Here is a 22,042-nt window from a genome sequence, read left to right on the forward strand (position 1 = left end):
GCAGAACTCTAAAACTTCCAGTTCCTAAGTGAGTTCTCATTTTGGGTGCCAAAAATGTAGCATCTGAAATAGCATCCTTGTATTTGGGTGCTTTTTTTTTGGTGTTTAGGTTTTTTTTGGTTAGTTTTTTCCCCTTCACTGTGTTTTTCCTTTTGTTTTAATCTGGGTTATTTGGGGAAGAGTTTTGAACTTTTCAAGAGATCAAGACAAGTTAGTCTTGAGTTTTGCCACTAACTATGTAGCTCAACACGTATTGCCTAAATCCTCTGGGCCTTGGTTTTCTAATCTTTGAAACAAGTGCTTGGACAGGATGATTCAGATCATCCCTTCTGGCTTAAAATGCTCCTCTACTGAATATCAGTATGGTGGTTGAGTTGGAATTGAAGAGAATCAATGAAAACTTCTTTAGCCTTTGAAAAAAGAAATATTCAAGGGGCTATCCATATCCTTGGTCTAAGGTTAGTATCTTTGGAATCTGAAAGAAAATCAGGATACATCAAGTGTCAAGATTTGGCAAGACTTGTGTCTTTAGAAGTAGCTTCATAATTCAAATATTTATAAATACTAGATTGAGGGCAGGAGGAGAAGGGGACGACAGAGGATGAGATGGCTGGATGGCATCACTGACTCAATAGACGTGAGTCTGAGTGAACTCCGGGAGTTGGTGATGGACAGGGAGACCTGGCGTGCTGCGATTCATGGGGTGGCAAAGAGTCGGACACACTGAATGAGCGACTGAACTGACTGAACTGAAACTGTTAAGTAATTAAATGTTACACTGTCCACTCTTAAGTTGCAAAATACACTTTGTAACCTTCCTATTTAAAATTATGTGCTTTCTTAGTCGCAGAGTGAAAAGGTCAGGTTACATTGGTCTACTTCAATGCCATCTGGAGATGCCTTTTCTTCTGTGGGGACTCATAGATTTGTCCAAAAGGTAAGCTAATGCCAGAGTTTACTGAAAGTATATGCTGTATTCTTCACTGTTGATGAAACTACCCTGTTACATAAGTTTCCTTCATTTTTCTGAATTTAAGTAATGAGATTTTTTTGTTTGGTGTTACATGTTTTCTTCCATAGACATCCTCCGAAAACTGTTAGAAATCTTCTTCTGACTGTAATGTTCTTCCGTTTTTATTCAAGGGAAAAGAAGGGTGGGGGATAGGGAATGGCTTGTCCAAAACAGTTAACCAGAAACGTGGCCAGCAATATTAAAGCTTTTTTCTCTGGGGTTAAGTGATACCATTTTGTATTTTTGGCAGCCTGCATTCTTTATAGAAGGATTTTGGAGCATTACACATAATAGGTGCATGAAGTCAGCCCTCGCTGCTGAGCCTGTTTCATATAGTGCTTTGTTCTCTCTCTCTTTATCTTGTGTTTGGAAGTTGGTACTGAATGCTCTGTTGCGCCTTTGTTCTGATTACTTGGTTTTTTCTTTGTCTGTCTCTGGTAGCCCTATAGTCGCTCTTCCTCCATGTCTCCCACTGATCTAGTCAGTGCCTCTGACGATGTTCACAGATTCAGCTCCCAGGTACTGTATGAATGCATAGAGTGGACTTGAGTCTGTCTGTGCTATATTTCAGCCTGCTTTCCCAGTTCCTAGAAGTCTTTTGGTTGGGCCACTTGTTTTGGTTTGAATTTTAAATAGTAACATCAAGCATTAAACAAGCCTTCCTTATCTGCTAAATAGTTTCTCTGTCAGGCATGCATGTGCCCTTTGTATCCTCTGTTGTTGAATAGCTTGGAATTTCACCATATAGGAGGTACTCCTGAAAGATTTCAAATTGAACTGAAGCGAGTAGAAGGTATCTGGTTTTTAACTATGCTGTGATATCTGTTTCTTCAGACAGCATTCAGCAACTTTTGTGGACATGGTCTATAGGATATGTTATAGCATCAAAGTGGGTTTCAAGTCTCACTTCCAATATAATTTAAAATATCTCATAATATATTCAACAGGGAAATAACTTTTAAAATAAAATTTGTCTCATTACCATTGTAAGTTTTGTTGAACTGGTTGTATTTTCCTTAGGTAAATTACCCTTGGAAATGAGTATTCCTGTCCATATGATAAATCTATGGAAATTGATTTTAAATTATTTAGTATCAGCATCATTTAAGAATTTAGGATAGGGATTTGGATGCGTGCCGTCTCTGCCCTCATAATAAAATCAAAAGTACCAACAGAAGGATATTTTTGCATCAGCATTAGGTTAAAAAAATTTTTTTAATCTTTACATACTTGCCATTCAACCTTGTATTTTTATGGTGATGGCATTTTGTTTGTGATATGTCATCATATGTTAAGAACCTGAACTCTACTCAAAATGACCACGTTTAAATCTGGTTTCCTACATAATATTTGACAGCTTTTCTAACTCCTCTGTGCTTTGCTTCTGTCATCTAGCTAGGACTGTGTTAGAGCTGGAACCTAGCATGTAGGAAGTGCTCAATAAATGAGCTTTTATCATTGTCATATTATTTCTTTGAGCTAATCAAAATTATCTGAATTATTTTTTTCTCTCAGTTTTCCAGTAAATGATTTTTAAAAATCAGTTTAAACCAGGTGTATGAATAAAATTTACATTAGTTTTCAACTATGTAATAAAAAAGAAAATTGTTTATGACTCAGATTTCTTTTCTGACTTTTGTAGCTTTTTTCTCGAACATTTTTGGGAAAGAGATATATCAGTTTCTCATCAGAAATTACCCTTAGCCAGATTTATTACAGTATTTCTCACCTCCGGCTAATTCATTTATGCATGCTTTTAAAATAGTGACTTTTATTTTACAATAAATGAGTGACCAAACTGGATAATACCGGGAGACTGGTTTATTTGCTAAGCTTCACCTTGCATTGAAATAATAAAATAACAGACTCTTTAAAAGACATCATTACTGGTCACTATTTTCTTTTAAAATATAGAAATATACAGGCTATAAATTAAAGAAAATGTAATGAGAGCAAGAAAAGAATTTGAACTGTCTATAGGTGCCTAAGAATTAGGGCTTCAGAACCCAAATCTGGACCTTAGTTATAGAGTATATAAAACATTTCGGATACAAGTGAAATGTCGAGGAGCAGGTGCCCAGATTTTTACAAAACTTCCAAATGTAGCTTACTTCTTCACCTAATTTCTTGTATAACTCAGTTGAGAAAAATCTTTCTAGTATTTTTTCCTGATGTACAATGCTCATGATTGATCTGGTTTTGTTTTTAAAGCTTTTGATTATTCTGCTCTTTTATATGCCCGAAGGGGAAATTAAGAGCAATAGCATTGAGGTCTCTAAGTATTTACTGTCTTGCTAACGTATTTGTTGTCATTAGCAGACTTGGCAGTTAACTATTGATTAATTTGGCTATGCCATCTACATACAAATACTGGCTCATGATCACTTTGTTCTTGTTGATATATAATGGTCATAGTCCTGCTTAAAGAGGATAATTAAAGGTAAAACTGAGATTGCCCCTGAAAATAACTTCAAATAAAATATATGACTCTCTTAGGAAATTGGGCTTCCCTGGTAGCTCAGCTGGTAAAGAATCTGCCTGAAGGAGTGCATGGCAACCCACTCCAGTACTCTTGCCTGGAGAATCCCCATGGACAGGAGCCTAGCAGGCTACAGTCCATAGGGTCACAAAGAGTTGGACATGCCTGAACGACTAAGCACAGCACTAGGAAATTAGTAGTAACACATGAATCTTTTGGACAGGTGTTGGAAATGAAGTAGCTCTAAATGAAAGGATATAGAAAGTAGGAAAGAATTACATTCCCAAATGGATTTTTTTGGCCACATTTATTTTCATAACACAGTTACCATGTAAAGGTGGCAACTCACAGACCAAAGGAAAATAAAAAGCATCCTTAGTTGGAAAGAAAAGAGAGAAAATCAAAGGGTGGGTAGTACATCTACAGGTTAATGTATGATGAGAATTACCATTGCCAAAAAAAAGTCTATGTAAAGCTTTTGCCCACTTTCGTCCTTAGTAACTTTACTGTTGTGGTAATTCTCTATTTCACCCCTCCCTTTTTTATTATATAAAATAAAATCGCTAATTACTTTTATGCTGATAAGTGCTAATTTAGCTGAACTAGAACATAGTCTAAAATAATAGATCACTATTAATATTTTTATACATATCCTTTTTTCATATATATGTATATTAAGTAAAATTACATACTTCAGTAATAGTTTTTTCCTACCAATGTAGATAATTCTATATATACTGTTTTGTATAAAAACTAGCATTTTTTGTTTTGTTTTATTTTTAAACACCTGTAATTGGACCCATCTTCCCATCAGTAAATATAGGTCTAGATCTCCTTGTCTGTTGTATGAATATGCATGTTAGATTTACCACCTAATATTGAACATTTATTTTCAGTTAGTCTCTATTATTTAATAAATAGTGCTACCTAGGCCTCCCTGTATATACACCTTCTTTGTATATACATCTTGGTACATTTATCCACTTATTTTCTTAGAATATATTTCTAGAAGAAGTTTTAGGACAGAGGCCATGCACACGCCTAAGCTTTTTTATTCTTATTGCCAGACTGTCCATTAGAGGAGTTGAACTAGCTACACTCCCGGGTCAGTTTTGTTTTCCTCTCCTGACACTGAATATTATAATTTAGTTAATATTTGCCAATGTGATAGACTAGAAGTGTTATTTTTGCTCGTTGACTATTTGCATTTTTCAGTGAATTGACTATTCATATCCTTGACCATTTTTCTTTTGGGTTAACAGTATACTGTTAATTTGTTATTAATAAATTACTGTGTCCAGCAGATCCCTTTATGACCCTGTAACAGTAAGCTTAGTTGTATTCCTTTCACATAGATAAGAAAAAGAGGTTCAAACTCTGTTTGAGCCCTTCTGAGACTTCTGTTCATTACACTTTTGTTGTGCCATCAAAGGACAATTTTCTTTAGAGCTAGCCTTCTAAAATGGCATACTGAGTGATTGAAATGTGAAGTGAAAGAAAAGGTAAGAATTGGAGTGCCATCACCTCCAAATGTGTTTTATCTCCAGTCTTTTCATAGTTCATTTGCTATGAAGATGCTGTTTATGTCAGCTTACCATTTTCAACTCAAGGTGCAAAAAACCAAGGACACAATTCCTGAAATTACGCTTAGGCTAAAATTCACCCTTCTTGTTTTTAAGGGTGAATTTAACATTATTTTCTAGTATATCAGATTCTGAACCTGATAAGGTAGAAATTTGGGCAAATGTTTATTCATGTCATCCAATTAATGGTCCCTAGCGTTACACTTATTTTTGATATAGAGTTGTAACTGGAAACAGTAAATGGAGCATCTTTATATCTGAAATATGAGTGTGGTCACAAAGGCCCAAGCCACTGCCCCTGTAGTAACATTGCTACTGCATATTTTAAGATAAAATTTATACAGTGAGATTTTACTGGTGTCACCTTTCTTTGTAACCTTACTATTATTACTTCAAGGAATATACCGTAATGGATAAAGATTCCTTGGTGAGGCTTTGAAGACATGGCTAATATAGTAATTCGGTACTTTATTAGTTTTGTTAATTTCCTAGGAGCACAGCTGTGAATACATCCTGTTTGTTTCTCTGTTGGATGTTTTCAAGCCCTCTTAAGGAAGTAAATGAGGACAAAAGACTGAAAACTTTTCCATAGATGCAGTGGTAGCTATAATAGGAATTCTGTTGCTTCATCTATCTAGCAAGACGATGTTAAATGCATTTACCGTACACTGTTTCAAACTTAAGTTACTTCCTATCAGTTTATATTTGTGGAATCTGGTTTCTTTTGCATCAAAAGACAAATCAAAAACAGCTTCTCATTTTTCAGACATTTGAAATAACTAATTTAGGAATACTCTCCCAAATAGAAACACAATTACCTGCATATTTTTTCAACAAAAGAGCTAAATGGCACTAAAGTTCTTTTAAACAGAACTCTCTTTGTTTTTTTAGCAGAATAAAATCCTTAACATTCTTCTTAAACAAATAATCCATTTAAAGTAGGGCCTCTTTGGGAGAAATATTTCTTTCTACCTCTAATCTCATGATAAATATAGGTGTTCTTAACTCCTAGTAGCCTACAGAAAAAGTATGTACATACCCGGATCTAAAGATTTCTAAGATCTTGAAATCTAAAAGTGATTAAAAATAATCTCCCAGTGTGGCCGCAGACTAATGCCTTAGGCCAGGCTGCTGTGGAGGCTCTATTTGTGCATGCTAACTGGGACTTGCTTTGTTCTTCCTCTAATAAGATACCTTTGGTGTGTAGTATTTGTAACTTGGAATTCTACATTAGTCATCCTGAACCTCTCAAAGCAGATTTCAGAATTTTAGAGACACAAAGATTTTATTCCCAGTCAGCCTTTGAAGTTATGTTTTCTAATTAAGGCTTTATAAAATTATAGATGGACTAGTAGTCATGTTTTAAATTTTCTTCCAGTTCTCTAACTCAGCACCCTTCACGTTAAAGATTATGGATAAAGAAATAAGTTACTATGTAACATTTATTTAGTACAAACATAGATTGTAGAATTTCAGCCTACACACTATTACCAAAAACTTTTCTGATGATCATTGCCAATTAAAGAGACATTTTTAGTCATAACTACTTTCAGTAATTATGAAGCCAAAAATGCCTTCTGAAATCCAGGAAACTTGGTATACACATCACAATAACATATTGATAACATCCTTATATAAATGTAGAAAAATGATATCTTCAAAGTGACTAATTTTAAGAGCTCTGCTCCCAAATCATTAATGTATTTAATTCAAAATACATGTAAACCTGGTTCTTATGTTTCCCTAATGAATGTAATAGACTTTATGTACAACAAGTTGTTAAACTTAGGAATAAATCTTAAAATTGAAGCTTAATATACATATTTTTCAATTCTTTTCTGCCTTCTTTTAATATTCTATAAAACAAAATTATGAGTAAAAGTTAAGAAAATAGGACTTAGAAACTGTTTGTGTAGATGGAAAAGGTGCCAGTTCCTTCAGAAACAATCTGTTTATCACTTCATTTCTGTTTATAAACATGTTTCATACTAGGAGGGTTTCCAGAGAACACTTAAATGAGATCTTACCAATGAATCTGATTGAGGATTCTGGGAGGAAGAACTATTTGACTCTATTTATAAAAGATGTGTCAGGATAATTTGATAGTTAAAAGCAGAGGTTGCAATTTAAATTTAGTAAAAGAAATTTAGTTAGAAATTTAGAAAGAATGTAGAATAATGAAATGGAATCAGATATATGGAGAAGTTGGTTATTTTTTTAAGTTGGCTTATATTCATGATAAAAGAGGAATTGAATAAAATAACAAAAATTTTCTTTTTGTAGAGAAATCTTGACACACAAACAAGCTTTCTTTCTGTGTAGTATTTAACTACAGAAACACTGGACTAGATGGTCTCTTTGTGCCCCTTTTACGCTTAATGTTCCATGATTTTATGCTTTAAGACGACGTCTCTGTAAGAATACATATTGTAGGAAAGGAAGGAGTAGTTCTTTCTTCCAGAAAACACATATTTTGGTCACTTGATGGACATTAGGCCAGTGTTAAGTAGAGTGAAGCACCTTCTTTCCCCACATTTCTCCTTCCTGTCATTAACCTGGATATGATATCTGGAATGTGGACTAAAACTCTTCAACACTGTATAAAACCTACTAACCTTTGTGCATTTGGTTGCTTACCTTTCTAAAAACATCATTTCTGAACTGAAATAACTGAATACCATTCTGTTTTAGAGATTATTGGACGTGGATTCTTACAGTTCTGTTTTTCTTTTTAAGGTTGAAGAGATGGTGCAGAACCACATGACCTATTCATTGCAGGATGTAGGTGGCGACGCCAACTGGCAGTTGGTTGTAGAAGAAGGGGAGATGAAGGTAATTCCCTGCAGGCTAATTGCAGCCCCTTGCAGTCATACTGTATTATTATTATTGATCTAAGTAAGATAGCACTTACAGTTTTCCTTTAAGTAAACTATTACGTATGATTGAAGAAGCTCTAAATACTGAGAAATAAAATGTCTCTTTGCTTTCTTGATTTAGCTTTTACATAATTTTTTATGATCATAGTATAAATCTGTACACAGATTTTTCTGTTTTACCTTGGCCTTGGAGAAAATGGGTTTTGATATGAACAGGTCACAATTAGCTAATGACTCTCTGGATATTTCTCTCTTTAAATATACTGAATGTTGTGCCCAGGTGTTAACTTTTTTCCCTTTTTGGTCTGTACCTCACTTCTTGTTCTTTCTCTCACTGCTTCTTTTTTTGGACATTGATTAGCTAATCTTGCCCATATCCCTAAGCGTAAGAGAGTAAGAGCAAGGGACAAGAGATTGAGTGTTCAGTTGAAAACCAACAACATTATCATTGAATTTTGGATTACTTTATGCCCAAGGCACAATGCTAAAGATAAAGAGATATTTAATAAGACTCCCTCCAAGTTGAAACTTTGGTTGGAAGGAGGATATTGATATTTAAAAGATGCAATTATTTAGCTCTACCAGATAATATTGAATGAAAAGTACAGGTGAATAGTGGAGAAAAATTGAAAGGGATCTCAGATTTGAGACAGATTGTTTTACATCAAGGACTATGATGAGAAATGGAAACAAGGTTATCACAAAGGTGAGGCGAGGGCATTTATATTCAGGAGTTTTGTACAGATTTTTGACCAGAATTATTCTCACAAGTGAGATACGTATTAAATGTTGGAATTTACTGTCCTCCTGAATAGGGAACAAATTAAGAAATCAGAAGAGATAAGCAAATGAGAGACCAGGATGTTAGTTATAATTCTGACAATCTGATTTAGAAATAAAGACCAGCTGTCATGAGGTCTTACTAATATGTTACCCCAGAATGAAACATAATATTTCTGACATAACTAGGTAATCACAGGCCTTCCCCCACAAGAGCATGCCCCAAAAGCAGACCAGCATACATCCTGCCCACAGGAGAAGGGGTTCAGCCAAGCCTGCCTGGCCCTCCTTCTGTGTTCACCATTCAGGTGTCCCTGTTTCCCCCCTCCAAGGAGGGGGAAGTGAAAGGCTAGAGAAGCCAGGAGTCTCTGTCTAGGTGGAGGTCCTTCACCTGAAGTGAGTGGTAGAGAAGAAGTGCTCCTGCAACTTTAGAGAGAGTCATTGGGGCTGGTTTATGGGGTTATAAAATAACCCACTAAGCAAAATGTGTTACTGTCTGTAGCAGTGAGCTAGCCATTGTATACAGAGTGACATTTTAGAAGGACTAGGCTCGTAGGGATATGCAACTAGAGACCAAGAAAACTACTTAGGAGATTCAGGTACAAGGTGATGAAAACATACCTAAAAAAGATACACAATAGTAGAAAAGCCAAGTTTTGGATGTCTTATAGATTACTAATAGATTAAAAGCTATGTGAAATGTAAGGGAGGAAATCAAAAGTCTAGAGTTTCCAGTTTTGGTTACTGGAAAAATATCAGTCCCAATAACATAAATAAATATGTAAGGAAAGGTACTTTGGAGAGAAATTAGGTGAAATGCCTAACAGTGTCTGGCTCCATAGGCACTCCATAAATTCAGAGCTGGTTTCCTCTGTGATAACTTGTTTGTTTTTCAAAAGAACTTACTAAAGAGCTGTCTAAAGTACCAAATCCTCTGTAATTTTGAAGTAATTAATTTTGTTCAGGAGTTTATGTATATAGTCTCAGTATTTAAAGCAAGATAGATCTTAAGGCATGCAACCTCAGTATTTAAAAACAAGATATCATTGATCTTTATGCGATGTTAGCGTTCCATCATTAGTTCAACAAATAATTGAGTGCCTTCTGTGTTTCAGATACTGTTCTAGATGCTGGGGATACAGCATTATCCCTAAGGAGATAATGTTTAACCAGCTGTATTTGGCCTTTTTAGCCATGATGAATGGTCTTTGAGAATGTTCAATAAATAATGTCTAATTTAAATTGATGTATTCGTAGCTCTCACTCATTACATATGCATACTTTGGAATTGTAGTTTTAAATATTTTTATGTATTGTCTCTGTTAATAATTTGAAATTTTAATTTTTCTTTTGGCAGAATATTTATGTTCCATAAGTGTTTTTCAAACATATTTTAAAATATATCCTCTAGGTATATAGAAGAGAAGTAGAAGAAAATGGGATTGTTCTGGATCCTTTGAAAGCTACCCATGCAGTTAAAGGCGTTACAGGACACGAGGTCTGCAATTACTTCTGGAATGTTGATGTTCGCAATGATTGGGAAAGTAAGCTGCCATTATTATATTTTGATAGTTTTTAATTTTAAATTGAATACCAAATCTAACCTGGTTTTCTTCGTCTGAGCTGTAGTTTACAAAGTCATAAAAACTCCAGATAGTTAAAAAAACTATCTGGAGAATCATACAGGGGACTGATAGTACCTGAGCTTTTCATTGTACAAAATGCTTCTCAGTGAATTACAGCATTTAATCCACTACAGTCCTGTGTGATAGGTAGGTAATAAAGTAAAATTCAGATAGCCTAAGTGACACGTTAAAGACCACAGAACTAGTTAGTGGAAAAGCCAAGGCTAAAATAAAAGGTTTCTATTTTATCATCTTCTTTTTTTTCTATACTGCTTTGTTTACATCATAAATTGTAGATTAAGGGGGGCTGTGGGGGGAGTGGTGTCGGTGGAGGGGGGTGTGTTCTCCTCAGGCTTACAAACATAGTCACCTGAACCTTGGTGAACAGCTTATTCAGCTTCAATAAATTAAGGATGATAGGGAGGGAAGGGGTCATGGTGTTAGGGAATAATTTGTGCGCTAGTAATGAAGCCATGATTAGAACTGTGTTCTTGCAGTGGGAGCTGGATACTGGGCCAAAGAAAATGAGGTTTCCTGGTGATTAGATCTCATTGCCACCATCTATAACCCCTAATACTAAATAAATATAAACTCCCTTCCATGTGGATGTAGCCTCAGTAGAACAAGATCCTGTTCATTTTACTATAATGTCCATTCGTAATGTAAGTGAATTAGTCACATACTAGGAAACGGCAATACATTTTTTTGACTACTAACATTTTCTCTTCATTGCAGCAACTATAGAAAACTTTCATGTGGTGGAAACATTAGCTGATAATGCAATCATCATTTATCAAACGCACAAGGTAAATATCTTTTAATCCCAAAAGGATTCCAGCGTAGTTTGAACAGAGACATATAAAATACTCTCTAAAGTAAAATTTGGCAGGAAATTAAGTTGCACAAAAAGATTCAAAGACTTTATTAATCACGAATTTCATGTATTCGAAAAGTAAATCAGATTATTTAAACGTTTCTGCTTTAAAGCAGAAATGGGTGCAGATACAAACCTGAAAAATATCCAAAACATGGTTGAAGAAGGTATATAGTAAGTCTGGAGAAGAAAGTACTCAAATCTATTTAAATGTTTTTCTAGTATCTAGTCTCTAGAGGAAATAAATGAGTAACCAAATATGAATCGGTTTCCTGCAACAGTAATAGAAAATGGAAAGTATGTTATTAGTCTGTGTTAAGACTCAAAAGTGAACATGATCTAAATGGATTATCTGACATAAGGGAAAAATTTCTGAGCATCAGCTATTGAGAGGTTGTTGGTCATGCCCCAGAACACAAAGAAACATTGTCATTTAAATTGGTTTCCTTTCACTTCATTTCTTCCTCTGTTAATCTAAATATTTAAATTAGAGAATATTTCTCTTAACTTATTCTGCTCTATTTCCATTCTTAACATTGCCAAATATTATGTTGAATAAACAATAATAAATTAAAATTTTGGAGAGATCCACCAAAAGCAGTTTAGTACGTTATATAAGAAACATGATGATTCAGTAAGTACTTCATTTTTCTTTTTAAAATAATTTTTAATTGAGTTGAATATTTGATAATATTTTCAGTTTTGTTATGTATTTCTTGAGTTAGTCTTGTTATCTGAGGCATGTAATGTTTAATGACTCTGACTTAGGCTTCATTTACATGACAGCTACTCAAGAAAGGCATAACAAGATTCTGTTTTAACTTACTGATTTAGGGGGTTTAAAGTAGAGTCTGAAATTTATTAGACTTTAAAATATTAGTCGCTCTGTAATTTGCAGTGAAAATAAATGACCAGTCATTTAGAATCGGAGAAGGCAATGGCACCCCACTCCAGTACTCTTGCCTGGGAAATCCCATGGATGGAGGGGCCTGGTAGCCTGCAGTCCATGGGGTTGCTAAGAGTCGGACACGACTGAGCGACTTCACTTTCACTTTTCACTTTCATGTGTTGGAGAAGGAAATGGCAACCCACTCCAGTGTTCTTGCCTGGAGAATCCCAGGGACGGGGGAGCCTGGTGGGCTGCCGTCTATGGGGTCACACAGAGTCGGACACGACTGAAGTGACTTAGCAGCATTTAGAATCAGAAGGCTCTTATTTTCTAAAGATAATTGATCCTGGAAAATGGGCTGCAGAAATTATTTTACTTGTTAAGTAGTAGATGGAGGGGAGGAATCAGATCAGATTAGTCGCTCAGTCGTGTCTGACTCTTTGCGACCCCATGAATCGCAGCACGCCAGGCCTCCCTGTCCATCACCAACTCCCGGAGTTCACCCAGACTCACGTCCATCGAGTCAGCGATGCCATCCAGCCATCTCATCCTCTGTTGTCCCCTTCTCCTCCTGCCCTCAATCCCTCCCAGCATCAGGGTCTTTTCCAATGAATCAACTCTTCGCATGAGGTGGCCAAAGTACTGGAGTTTCAGCTTTAGCATCATTCCTTCCAAAGAAATCCCAGGACTGATCTCCTTCAGAATGGACTGGTTGGATCTCCTTGCAGTCCAAGGGACTCTCAAGAGTCTTCTACAACACCACAGTTCAAAAGCATCAATTCTTCGGCGCTCAGCCTTCTTCACAGTCCAACTCTCACATCCATACATGACCACTGGAAAAACCATAGCCTTGACTAGACGAATCTTTGTTGGCAAAGTAATGTCTCTGCTTTTGAATATGCTATCTTGGTTGGTCATAACTTTCCTTCCAAGGAGTAAGCGTCTTTTAATTTCATGGCTGCAGTCACCATCTGCAGTGATTTGGGAGCCCAGAAAAATAAAGTCTGACACTGTTTCCACTGTTTCCCCATCTATTTCACGTGAAGTGATGGGACCGGATGCCATGATCTTCGTTTTCTGAATGTTGAGCTTTAAGCCAACTTTTTCACTCTCCCCTTTCACTTTCATCAAGAGGCTTTTGAGTTCCTCTTCACTTTCTGCCATAAAGGTGGTGTCATCTGTATATCTGAGGTTATTGATATTTCTCCCAGCAATATATAGGTCATATTAGGATTATTTCTGGAAAACTAACTACAATTGTAACTTAAAGTGTGTTATATATAAAATACATTACTTTAATAATCTTTAGTTTTAGTTTTCCAGAAATAAAAAATATTGTACACTTAAAAATTAAAGCATTTTATGTTACGTATATGTTACCAAATTTAAAGAGAACTGTAAATAGCAGAATGTTATTCTTTTGGTGTATTCTGCAAAGTCATTAACTCAGTTTTCATAATCAAATCCTTTGGTGTGGGTGCTTTCCATTTAAAATCTGACAGATATTACCTTCTACTAAAACATTTTACTAGTCTTACATTTGTTTCTTTGTTAGTTCCATATTAAATGTAAATAAAAAGTAGTTCAAAGTTTTAGGACTTCCCTTGACAGTCCAGTGGTTAAAACTCCGCTCTTCCACTGAAGGGGGTGCAGGTTCGATCCCTCGTTGATGAACTAAGATGCTGCATGCTGTGTGAAAGGGAAAGGTGCTCAGTCGTGGCCGACTCTCTGCGACCCCATGGACTATACAGTCCATGGGATTCTCCAGGCCAGAATACTGGAGTAGGTAGCCTTTCCCTTCTTCAGGGGGTCTTCCCAACCCAGGGATCCAACCCAGGCCTCCCGCATTGCAGCCGGATTCTTTACCAACTGAGCTACCAGGGAAGCCCAAGAAAACTGGAGTGGGTGGTGCAGCCAAAAAGAAAACGAAAAACGGAGTTCAGACTTTCAAAATATTTGTACTTCTTCCACAGAGAGTGTGGCCAGCTTCTCAGCGGGATGTCTTATATCTGTCTGCCATTCGAAAGATACCAGCTTTGAATGAAAATGACCCGGAGACTTGGATAGTTTGTAATTTTTCTGTAGATCACAGCAGTGCTCCTGTAAGTACAGTGTATAAACATGTTATAATTGTATACTATGAAGTTAAATATACAACACAGCACAGGGCAAAATTGATCAGCACACACCACACATAAAGATTTGATAATGCTTCTTAAATTTTTATTAAAGTTGACTTCTTAGAAGAGTACAGCTAGTAGTGTTACCTGAGAGCAACAGTCATGCCATGAACATCCCAGCAGGACTGTTTTCCTTTCCTCTTGAGGGTCGATGATGCAGCTGGATGGGTCACTAGGTAGGCTACTTCTCATAGTTACCTCAAGCCATGATCAACTGCAGGCAAAGCCTCTGTGGTTTCTATCTCGTTTTAGCTACTTTTACTACTTAGGAGGAGGGGAAACGTTCCTGATGTCAAATCAGCTTGGCATCTATTCTTTTTTTTTTTTTCAAGAGACAGTTTAATGTCTGCACACAGTTTCCTGTGTAATACAGCATCACACCATGCAGGGCATTTACTCTTATTGTGTACATTCAGAAATGTTTGAAACACTTCTTAAGGCTGTAAAACAGAACATAGAAAAATGAACAGGAGTATATTCAGTACTTACGAAAAGTGATATGATAAAGAATATAGAGTACTACTTTCCAATACTCCAAAAGATGTATTAATATATATACTTTTTTTCTTTAATAAGTAACATCACAAATGATCACATCTTCACATGCTTGGAGTATTATTTATATTCAATGCAAGACTATTACCATCTTTCATACACAAATTTTTTTTCTAGCTTTGTGACAATGCAACCTTTAATCCATTCAAGTAAATTCAACCCCACACCCCACAGTTGCTGTCCCCCAGCATTCAGACATTGGTATGTGTCCTTTATTGGTGTATATAAGATTTTGTTGGAGATGATGAGTTATAGTTTTGGTGAACTTAATGTAGAATTAGACCAGAAGAGGTTACAAAATACTGGATATCTACTACACTGGTGGTGGTATTTTTTCTTTTGGCAGCTAAACAATCGATGTGTCCGTGCCAAAATAAACGTTGCTATGATTTGTCAGACCTTGGTGAGCCCCCCAGAGGGAAACCAGGAGATTAGCAGGGACAACATTCTATGCAAGATTACATACGTGGCCAATGGTATGTATTTTGTTTTTGGTGTTTGGTCATATGGATGTTTTTATTATGATCTACATGATAACTGACAGTTTGGACAAATACCATTTACCAATGTCATTTTAGTTTTTATCCATTAGATTTAGTAATTTTTAATTTGGAAAGATATATATCAAAATTATTGGGACTCTTTCAAAATATACATGTCTGAATAATTACTGTATCAGAATTTCTGAAGCTGGGGCTGGAAAGGTAAATTTGTAAACTTCATCTTTAGATCACTATTACATGTACAGTTGTAAGAACCATTGTATTAGATACATGTCTTATAGAATATTTGTGTAATTAGGAATATAAGCAACAGTGAGAAAAGAAATAAACACTTCTTTTTTACCCAAATTTTCAAAGACCATTTAGTGACTTAGAAAGATGTTTATAACTTAAAGTTAAGTGGGGTGAGAAAAAGCATATAAAATACCATTTCAGTAAATGTTAAAAGAAGAAAATATGTACATATGAAAAGTTGAAATGCTAATACTGACTTGTTGCTTGATTGTTGGATTACTGGAAATTATTGTTTTCTTCTTTTTTACTTTATAATTTTGGGTTTTTGTAAAATATAGTTGATGTAAAATATCATGCTAGTTTCAGGTGAATAGTTCTTTTTCTTATTGTCAGACTTTTTAGTTTTCTAAATCTTTGTTCCCTTGTCCTTTAGTAGCTGCTAGTCGCAAAAAGTCGGGCATGACTGAAGCAACTTAGCAGCAGCAGTGATATATTTATTTCACACTGGCCTAGGGCTGGACAACCCTGTTCATCACTTTTAATGGTTCCTCATTCCACCCATTTCCTACCTGCAGTAAACTAGAGTCCCTCTAATCAAATGTTCAAACCTTCTTTATACAGAACCATCATTGCTGGTATGTTTACAGAGACAGTTATGCCTGAGCAAGTTACTATTTGATTATAATAGAGTTTAATGAATAAATCTGCCTTTAGTAAGCTGAAGTGCTGCTTGTACTAGTATTTGCATATAGTTCAGGAAACCAAGAACATTTTAGAACAGTAATAAATGCTTTCTAGTTTGTTATCTGTTCTCATCTGGTGGTTGGTACAGTACTAAGGACTGAGTGGTCAAGACTTTTTAAGAGGTGCTGTTTTATTGTGAGGAATATTTTTTTAAAGCAGAAGAACAAAATGAGTGCTTTACACATGTTTGGGGAACTACCTTAACAGTTTGCATTTTCCTTTGTCTCACAGTAAACCCTGGAGGATGGGCCCCAGCCTCAGTGTTACGGGCAGTGGCAAAGCGAGAATATCCAAAGTTTCTAAAGCGTTTTACTTCTTACGTACAAGAAAAAACTGCAGGAAAACCTATTTTGTTCTAGTATTAACAGGTACTGGAAAATGTATTTTATCCTTTTTTTAAACTTTATTTGATTAACATGGCTCTTGCAGACATAATAAGTAAGTACAATTTCCCTTATTTTTCCCTTCCCAGAAAATAGTTTTAGGTTTTTGTATATTCTTCCAGGCTTATATGTATGTACTGACATATATCTTTGATTTTTTTCCCCAAAGTATTGTCTTGCAGCTTGCTTTTTCTATTTAATATATCTTGACTATTAGTACATAGAAAGATATATAAAACTATATCATTCTTTTAACATCTGTTGTATAAATGTTGTAAAATTTATTAAGCACTGGCCCATGTTAATGTCTGGCTGGTTCCATATTTTTATTGTCAAATGATGCTGCACTGAATATCTTTGTGCTAGGCACTGAAATCTTTTTTTTTTTTTTTTTAATAAGTGGTATGTTAACATGGTTCAGAAGTCAAAAGTTTGAAAAGATGCACAGTAAAATTTATCCCCTATCTCCTAATCACCCAGTTTTGCACCACTGCCGCATACCCCACATACCAAAGTGTATAGCTGCTACTGGTAGTTTTTTGTGTTTTTCCAGAAGTGTTTTATTTTCACTTCAATAAGCCAATACAAGTATATTCCTGCCGTACATACACCTTTACTGTTACTGGTAAAAGGCTGCATACTGTAAGTGGATTCTGCATCTTGCTTTTCTTACGCTTTATCTTGAAGGTCTTTCCACATTGGTGCAGAGCTGCTTTATTCTTTTTTTTATGGCTGTGTAGAATCCCATTGTATGGATGCACATAAATTTATCTAACCAGTTCTCCACTTGCAGATGTTAAAGTTGCTTCTAGCTTTTGCTGGAGCAAACAGTATTGCAGTCATACCCATGTGTCATTTAATTTGTGAATAAATTACTAGCCGTGGCACTGCTGGCACTTCAGAGGTCTTGTGCATTTGTAATTCAGGTAGTGCCCTCTGTAGACGTTGTATTAATTTACCATCTCACCAGCACTAACATGTCGGGAGTACTATTTCTCTGACACTCACACAATGTAGGAAATAAACCTTTCTGATTTTTTCCAACTCGATAGGTGAGAAATATTCTCCCAGTGCAATTTAAATTATAGTCCTCTTGGGAGTTCCCTGCTGGCCTAGTGGTTAGGATTCTAGGCTCTCACTGCCCTGGCCCAGGTTCAGCCCCTGGTCCGGGAACTGAGCTTCCACAAGCCACGTGGCAAGGCCAAAAAAAAATTATAGTCCTCTTGTTACACATGAGTTCTAGCATCTTTTCATCCAGTTGAGAACTACTTCTATAATTACGTCTGATTTCTGATTCTGTTTATATTGTGTTACTTCTGTTTTAAAATAGGCTTAATTTACTTTCAGACACCAACACAGGGATTATTGTATTGAAGTCCCAGATATGTAGCTTTTCCCAGGAAAATAGGTTACATGAAAATGTTAAACAGGTACTGGTCTTCTCTGAATGGTTAGTGTTTGGGACAAAGTCTGACCTTTGAAGGACTCTCTTAAAGCATAAGTGTACTATCTAAAGGCACTATTTTTAGAATATCTTATACAGTGTATGTGTGTGTGTAAAGACAGAACTGGACTCTTTGAGTCCAGATTGAGCTTCTTTCTGACAGAAAATCAGATTTTCATTTACCTACATTAAATCTTCATTTACCTAAAGTAACAGTTTGTTTCATAATAATTTTGGGAGATGTATGTGTGAACTGGATCCTAGCATTGAAACCTTAGGAAAGCTACCATTATTACTTTGATGATGGAGAAATAGTAACTTTCAATAGTGTCCATAAAGAGTTAGTGAGGCCCAAAGATATTTAAAACTTAGAACTCTTAAACTCATTTGACAAGGTATCTCTTAAGATAAGGCAGGCCTCTTTCCCATAGCCTAAGTAAATTCTTGATACTGTCTAGCACAGTTTGTATTGAACACTAAGACAAAGGAAGTTCCAGTCTGTGAGGTGCAGATCCAGAGACCTCTGCTTGATTCCCTTTTCACTTCCTGTAGCACATTGTCTGTCTTCATTTTTTCTAGCCTTCACAAGATTTCTTATGCCTTCTTTTCTCATGATACGTTTCAAATAGGTAAAGTTAATAATTTTATATTCCTTAAGGTGAAAAATCTGTAAAATGTAAAACTTCAGTAGAGATTCTGTGCATGCCATGGATTCAGAAGGAAGGAGAAGTCTGTTCTGGTAGTCCCACAGGTGTTAGTGGTCATAATAGTACTGAATGTTTTACTTGTTATTTTCTTTTCTACAGTGACTGAAGCAAGGCTGTGTGACATTCCATGTTGGAGGAAAAAAATTAAAAAACAAAATTGAATGCTCTAAGCTGGAACATAGGATCTATAGCCTTGTATGTGGCCCAACACCTTGGCCTTGTGTTAAAAAATGAAGAAATACCGCAATAGCAAAGCTGAACATCTTAACACTAGCTGTCTTCTGCTAGATCTCCTTGCTCAGCATATAACTATAAATACATGTAAAATTACATGTATATGGCTATATTTTTATTTGCTTGCTCCTAAAAGAGAGAAAAAAAAAATCAACTTTGAATCACAACTAGGAATTGATGCTTTAATTTTTGGAAACTTTTTCAGAATTTTTAATTTTCTGTGGTTCGGCCTGAGACCCTCAGTTGTTATCAGGCTCCGTGCGCAGAAGAGAAGCACACAAGTTGGACGCACGTGGGCACGCGCTTTCTGTGCGCCAGGTGCCTGGATGGGGTTCTGTTTTTAGGCCCACAGTCAAGTCTGTGTCTGGAATTTTTTGACTTTTTTGCTTTGTATAATCATAGAATTCGTTGCTGCTGATTTCTATAATAATTCATGTTGTTATGTACAGTGTCTCTTAATAACTGAGGGCTGTCAATAACGTGTGATTTCGCCTTTTCTATAGTCTTACTCCCATGAAGAACCTTGGTTCTGATGGAGAAAGAGTGAAAAGCTTTATTTTTTCTCCAGATACCTTTATATTTCTATTGTATTTTTAGTTGTGTACTGTGTGCTACAGATTTTTTTCAGTTTATTACAAACACAATTTGGTAATTCCTGAATTGGTTCTGTCTGCCTCCAAACAGAAACACCTGTACAACCTTACTAGGTATAAACTACTTTCTGGTAAAACGGTCAGAATAAAATGATGTCATGTTTTCCTGACACACGTGAGAGGGCATACGGTATTGTTCCAGCAAATCTCACTGTTTGGCATTTGATCCAGTATTTCTAGTATTCAGTAACGTATGTTTTTTCATTCTAATTTGGGTTGGTTTAAAAGCTATGTTACAAGATAGGCATAGAAAATGTGGGTGTCACTCCTGTTTGCCTCTTGATCAGAAACTTTAGCAGGGCAGAAAAGAAGTCCGAGTGATTCGAACTGAAATTCTTTCTTTAGTTGCTGTAAGAAGTTAAATGTAAAATACCTTTTTTAGTTTTAGGCCTCCCTCTTTGAAAACCTTGACACATGGAGTTGAGGCAGGGAATGGAACTCACTGAAGTGGAAATGACTGCCCACTTCAGAACCTTCATTTTGTTTATACACAAGTGTGCTTACACAAATCAGAGGCATTTTGTAGATGCTTTGCTGACTTGTTCATCTCTATAGAAACACAGAAACCAGACCCATTTTGTAAAGCAGAAAGTCATGTCATGTGGAACATGTCCTGTATATATTTCATACATGGTAATGGAGTCTTAATGATAAATGCAAGGTGATAACTTAATGATGGGATTAGTCTGATCACTTAATATACACAATCCTGGAAGTTAATTACTTGCATCAAATATAGTGGTATTTATTATTCTGTACAGAGAGAAAAATACATATAAAGCATATGCTCACATTACATGCACGCAGATTTCATGCTCCATAAATCTTTTCTATTTTTTAATTTACCTTTCTCTAAATGATGTGCATGGAATATGCCTTATTACAGAAAAATGCCGTTCATAATTTGACTATGTGGAGAAGTGCCTATATGGTGGTAGTGCTAGTTAAGGCAAATAAAACAAATTATCTTATCAGTTTACTACATCACCGTTAACATTTTTTATCATGATGTTTAAGAAAGAAAAATTTATACCTCAAATGTGTATTTTATTTTACAATCAGTTCTGCAGTTGGGATGGGAGGGTTGGGGAGGGAAGGGTTATTCACCATAGCCACTGATGGGAATCTTCTAAAATATTCTATATGCCCACTATAAATGTTTCTCTGTTTGCCATTTCTGATAACTATCATGACTAAATTGGATAGCTTTATTTTACAAAGGTATGGACAGTTTACAGAGCAGTGTCTAAATCTTCACTAGTTGCATTTGCACTAAATGTTAATGATATACTTTTGCAATTTATTCTGTAAATAAAATGATTAAACTAAAAATATTTGTATTAAAGAAAAGAAAAAGATACATTTTATCCTCAGATAATTGCACTGGAACTTCACTAGGGTTAATCCTGCCCAACCAGATTTAGAAAATGAGTTAGGGAATACGAAGGATGTTTAAAAGAAATCAAAATTTGGAGCTGTACTAGCCCTTTAGACAACATTCAGACCCTCTAGAATTATTTCCGTATGGCTAATTCCAACATGCTGAATATACATGATATTTTCTTTTCTACAGTTATTTCCTACTTCTCTTCCCCAAGCCAAAAAAAAAAAGAAAAGATTTAACTCTTTCCTACTCAGTTGCTCTTTTGTGCTGTGATAGAAGCATGAACAGGACTGGCGATGAGGGGTTTTGTCCCTGAGTCCCCACTGTACAGTTCAGGAGAGCACACTGTTCCACTTGCAATTCAGGAGTCCTGATTTTGAGGTGGAGGGTATGTCACAGCAGCTCTTGATTTGGGTTCGCCACAGGGGGAGCCAGACCAAGGAGGGCGGTGACTGGGAGGGATGTCAGAATACAAAAGAAGGAAAAGGAGGAATGAGGTTCCCATTTCTTCAGTTTCATCAACTAATTTGTACTCCTCTACAACATCAGTGTCCATTGCTATTGAGAAAATTTTAGTTGGGCTGAGCTGGTTCTCTTGTGAAATTGTGCTTGTTATCTTTAAACTTATTAGTTGTTGTCCAGTTAAACACTTTTCACCAGTATTCATCCAGAAGTTGTACAGACTGTATTTCGATTATTGTCATTGTTCATCTACAAACTCAAAACATAATCATTTTACGTACCTTGGGAGTGTGTAGAGTGTAACTATTCTAAATAGCTTTATGATCCTGATGATGTTTTTAAAAAAATAATAAAGTTGGATCTTCCATGTTACAATCACAAAATTAAAACCAGTATTTAAAAGTGGAAAAGTATTAAAATATTATGACAAATGTGCTTGCT

At 35.7% G+C, this 22,042-nt stretch overlaps 1 protein-coding gene across 3 annotated transcripts in view; it reads left to right on the forward strand.

Annotated features, from left to right (window-relative positions):
• Positions 1-22,036, forward strand: part of CERT1 (ceramide transporter 1) — a 131,588-nt gene extending 109,552 nt beyond the window's left edge. For 2 of the 3 annotated variants that reach the window (XM_086323212.1, XM_086323213.1), the window contains 8 exons: positions 845-937; positions 7,811-7,906; positions 10,142-10,274; positions 11,091-11,161; positions 14,092-14,220; positions 15,200-15,329; positions 16,566-16,702; positions 18,968-22,036. In XM_086323212.1, coding sequence (XP_086179338.1) covers positions 845-937; positions 7,811-7,906; positions 10,142-10,274; positions 11,091-11,161; positions 14,092-14,220; positions 15,200-15,329; positions 16,566-16,693 — 780 coding nt within the window. In that variant the 3' untranslated portion in view covers positions 16,694-16,702; positions 18,968-22,036. Of the gene's footprint in view, positions 1-844; positions 938-1,453; positions 1,532-7,810; positions 7,907-10,141; positions 10,275-11,090; positions 11,162-14,091; positions 14,221-15,199; positions 15,330-16,565; positions 16,703-18,967 lie in introns of all 3 variants that reach the window. The other variant, XM_086323211.1, reaches the window with a different exon arrangement.
• Positions 22,037-22,042: the final 6 nt, after the last annotated feature.

The sequence above is a fragment of the Bos grunniens genome, chromosome 10, assembly GCF_055505025.1.
Source record: "Bos grunniens cultivar Pamir isolate PY7600 chromosome 10, Bosgru_T2T1.0, whole genome shotgun sequence".
Taxonomy (NCBI): domain Eukaryota; kingdom Metazoa; phylum Chordata; class Mammalia; order Artiodactyla; family Bovidae; genus Bos; species Bos grunniens.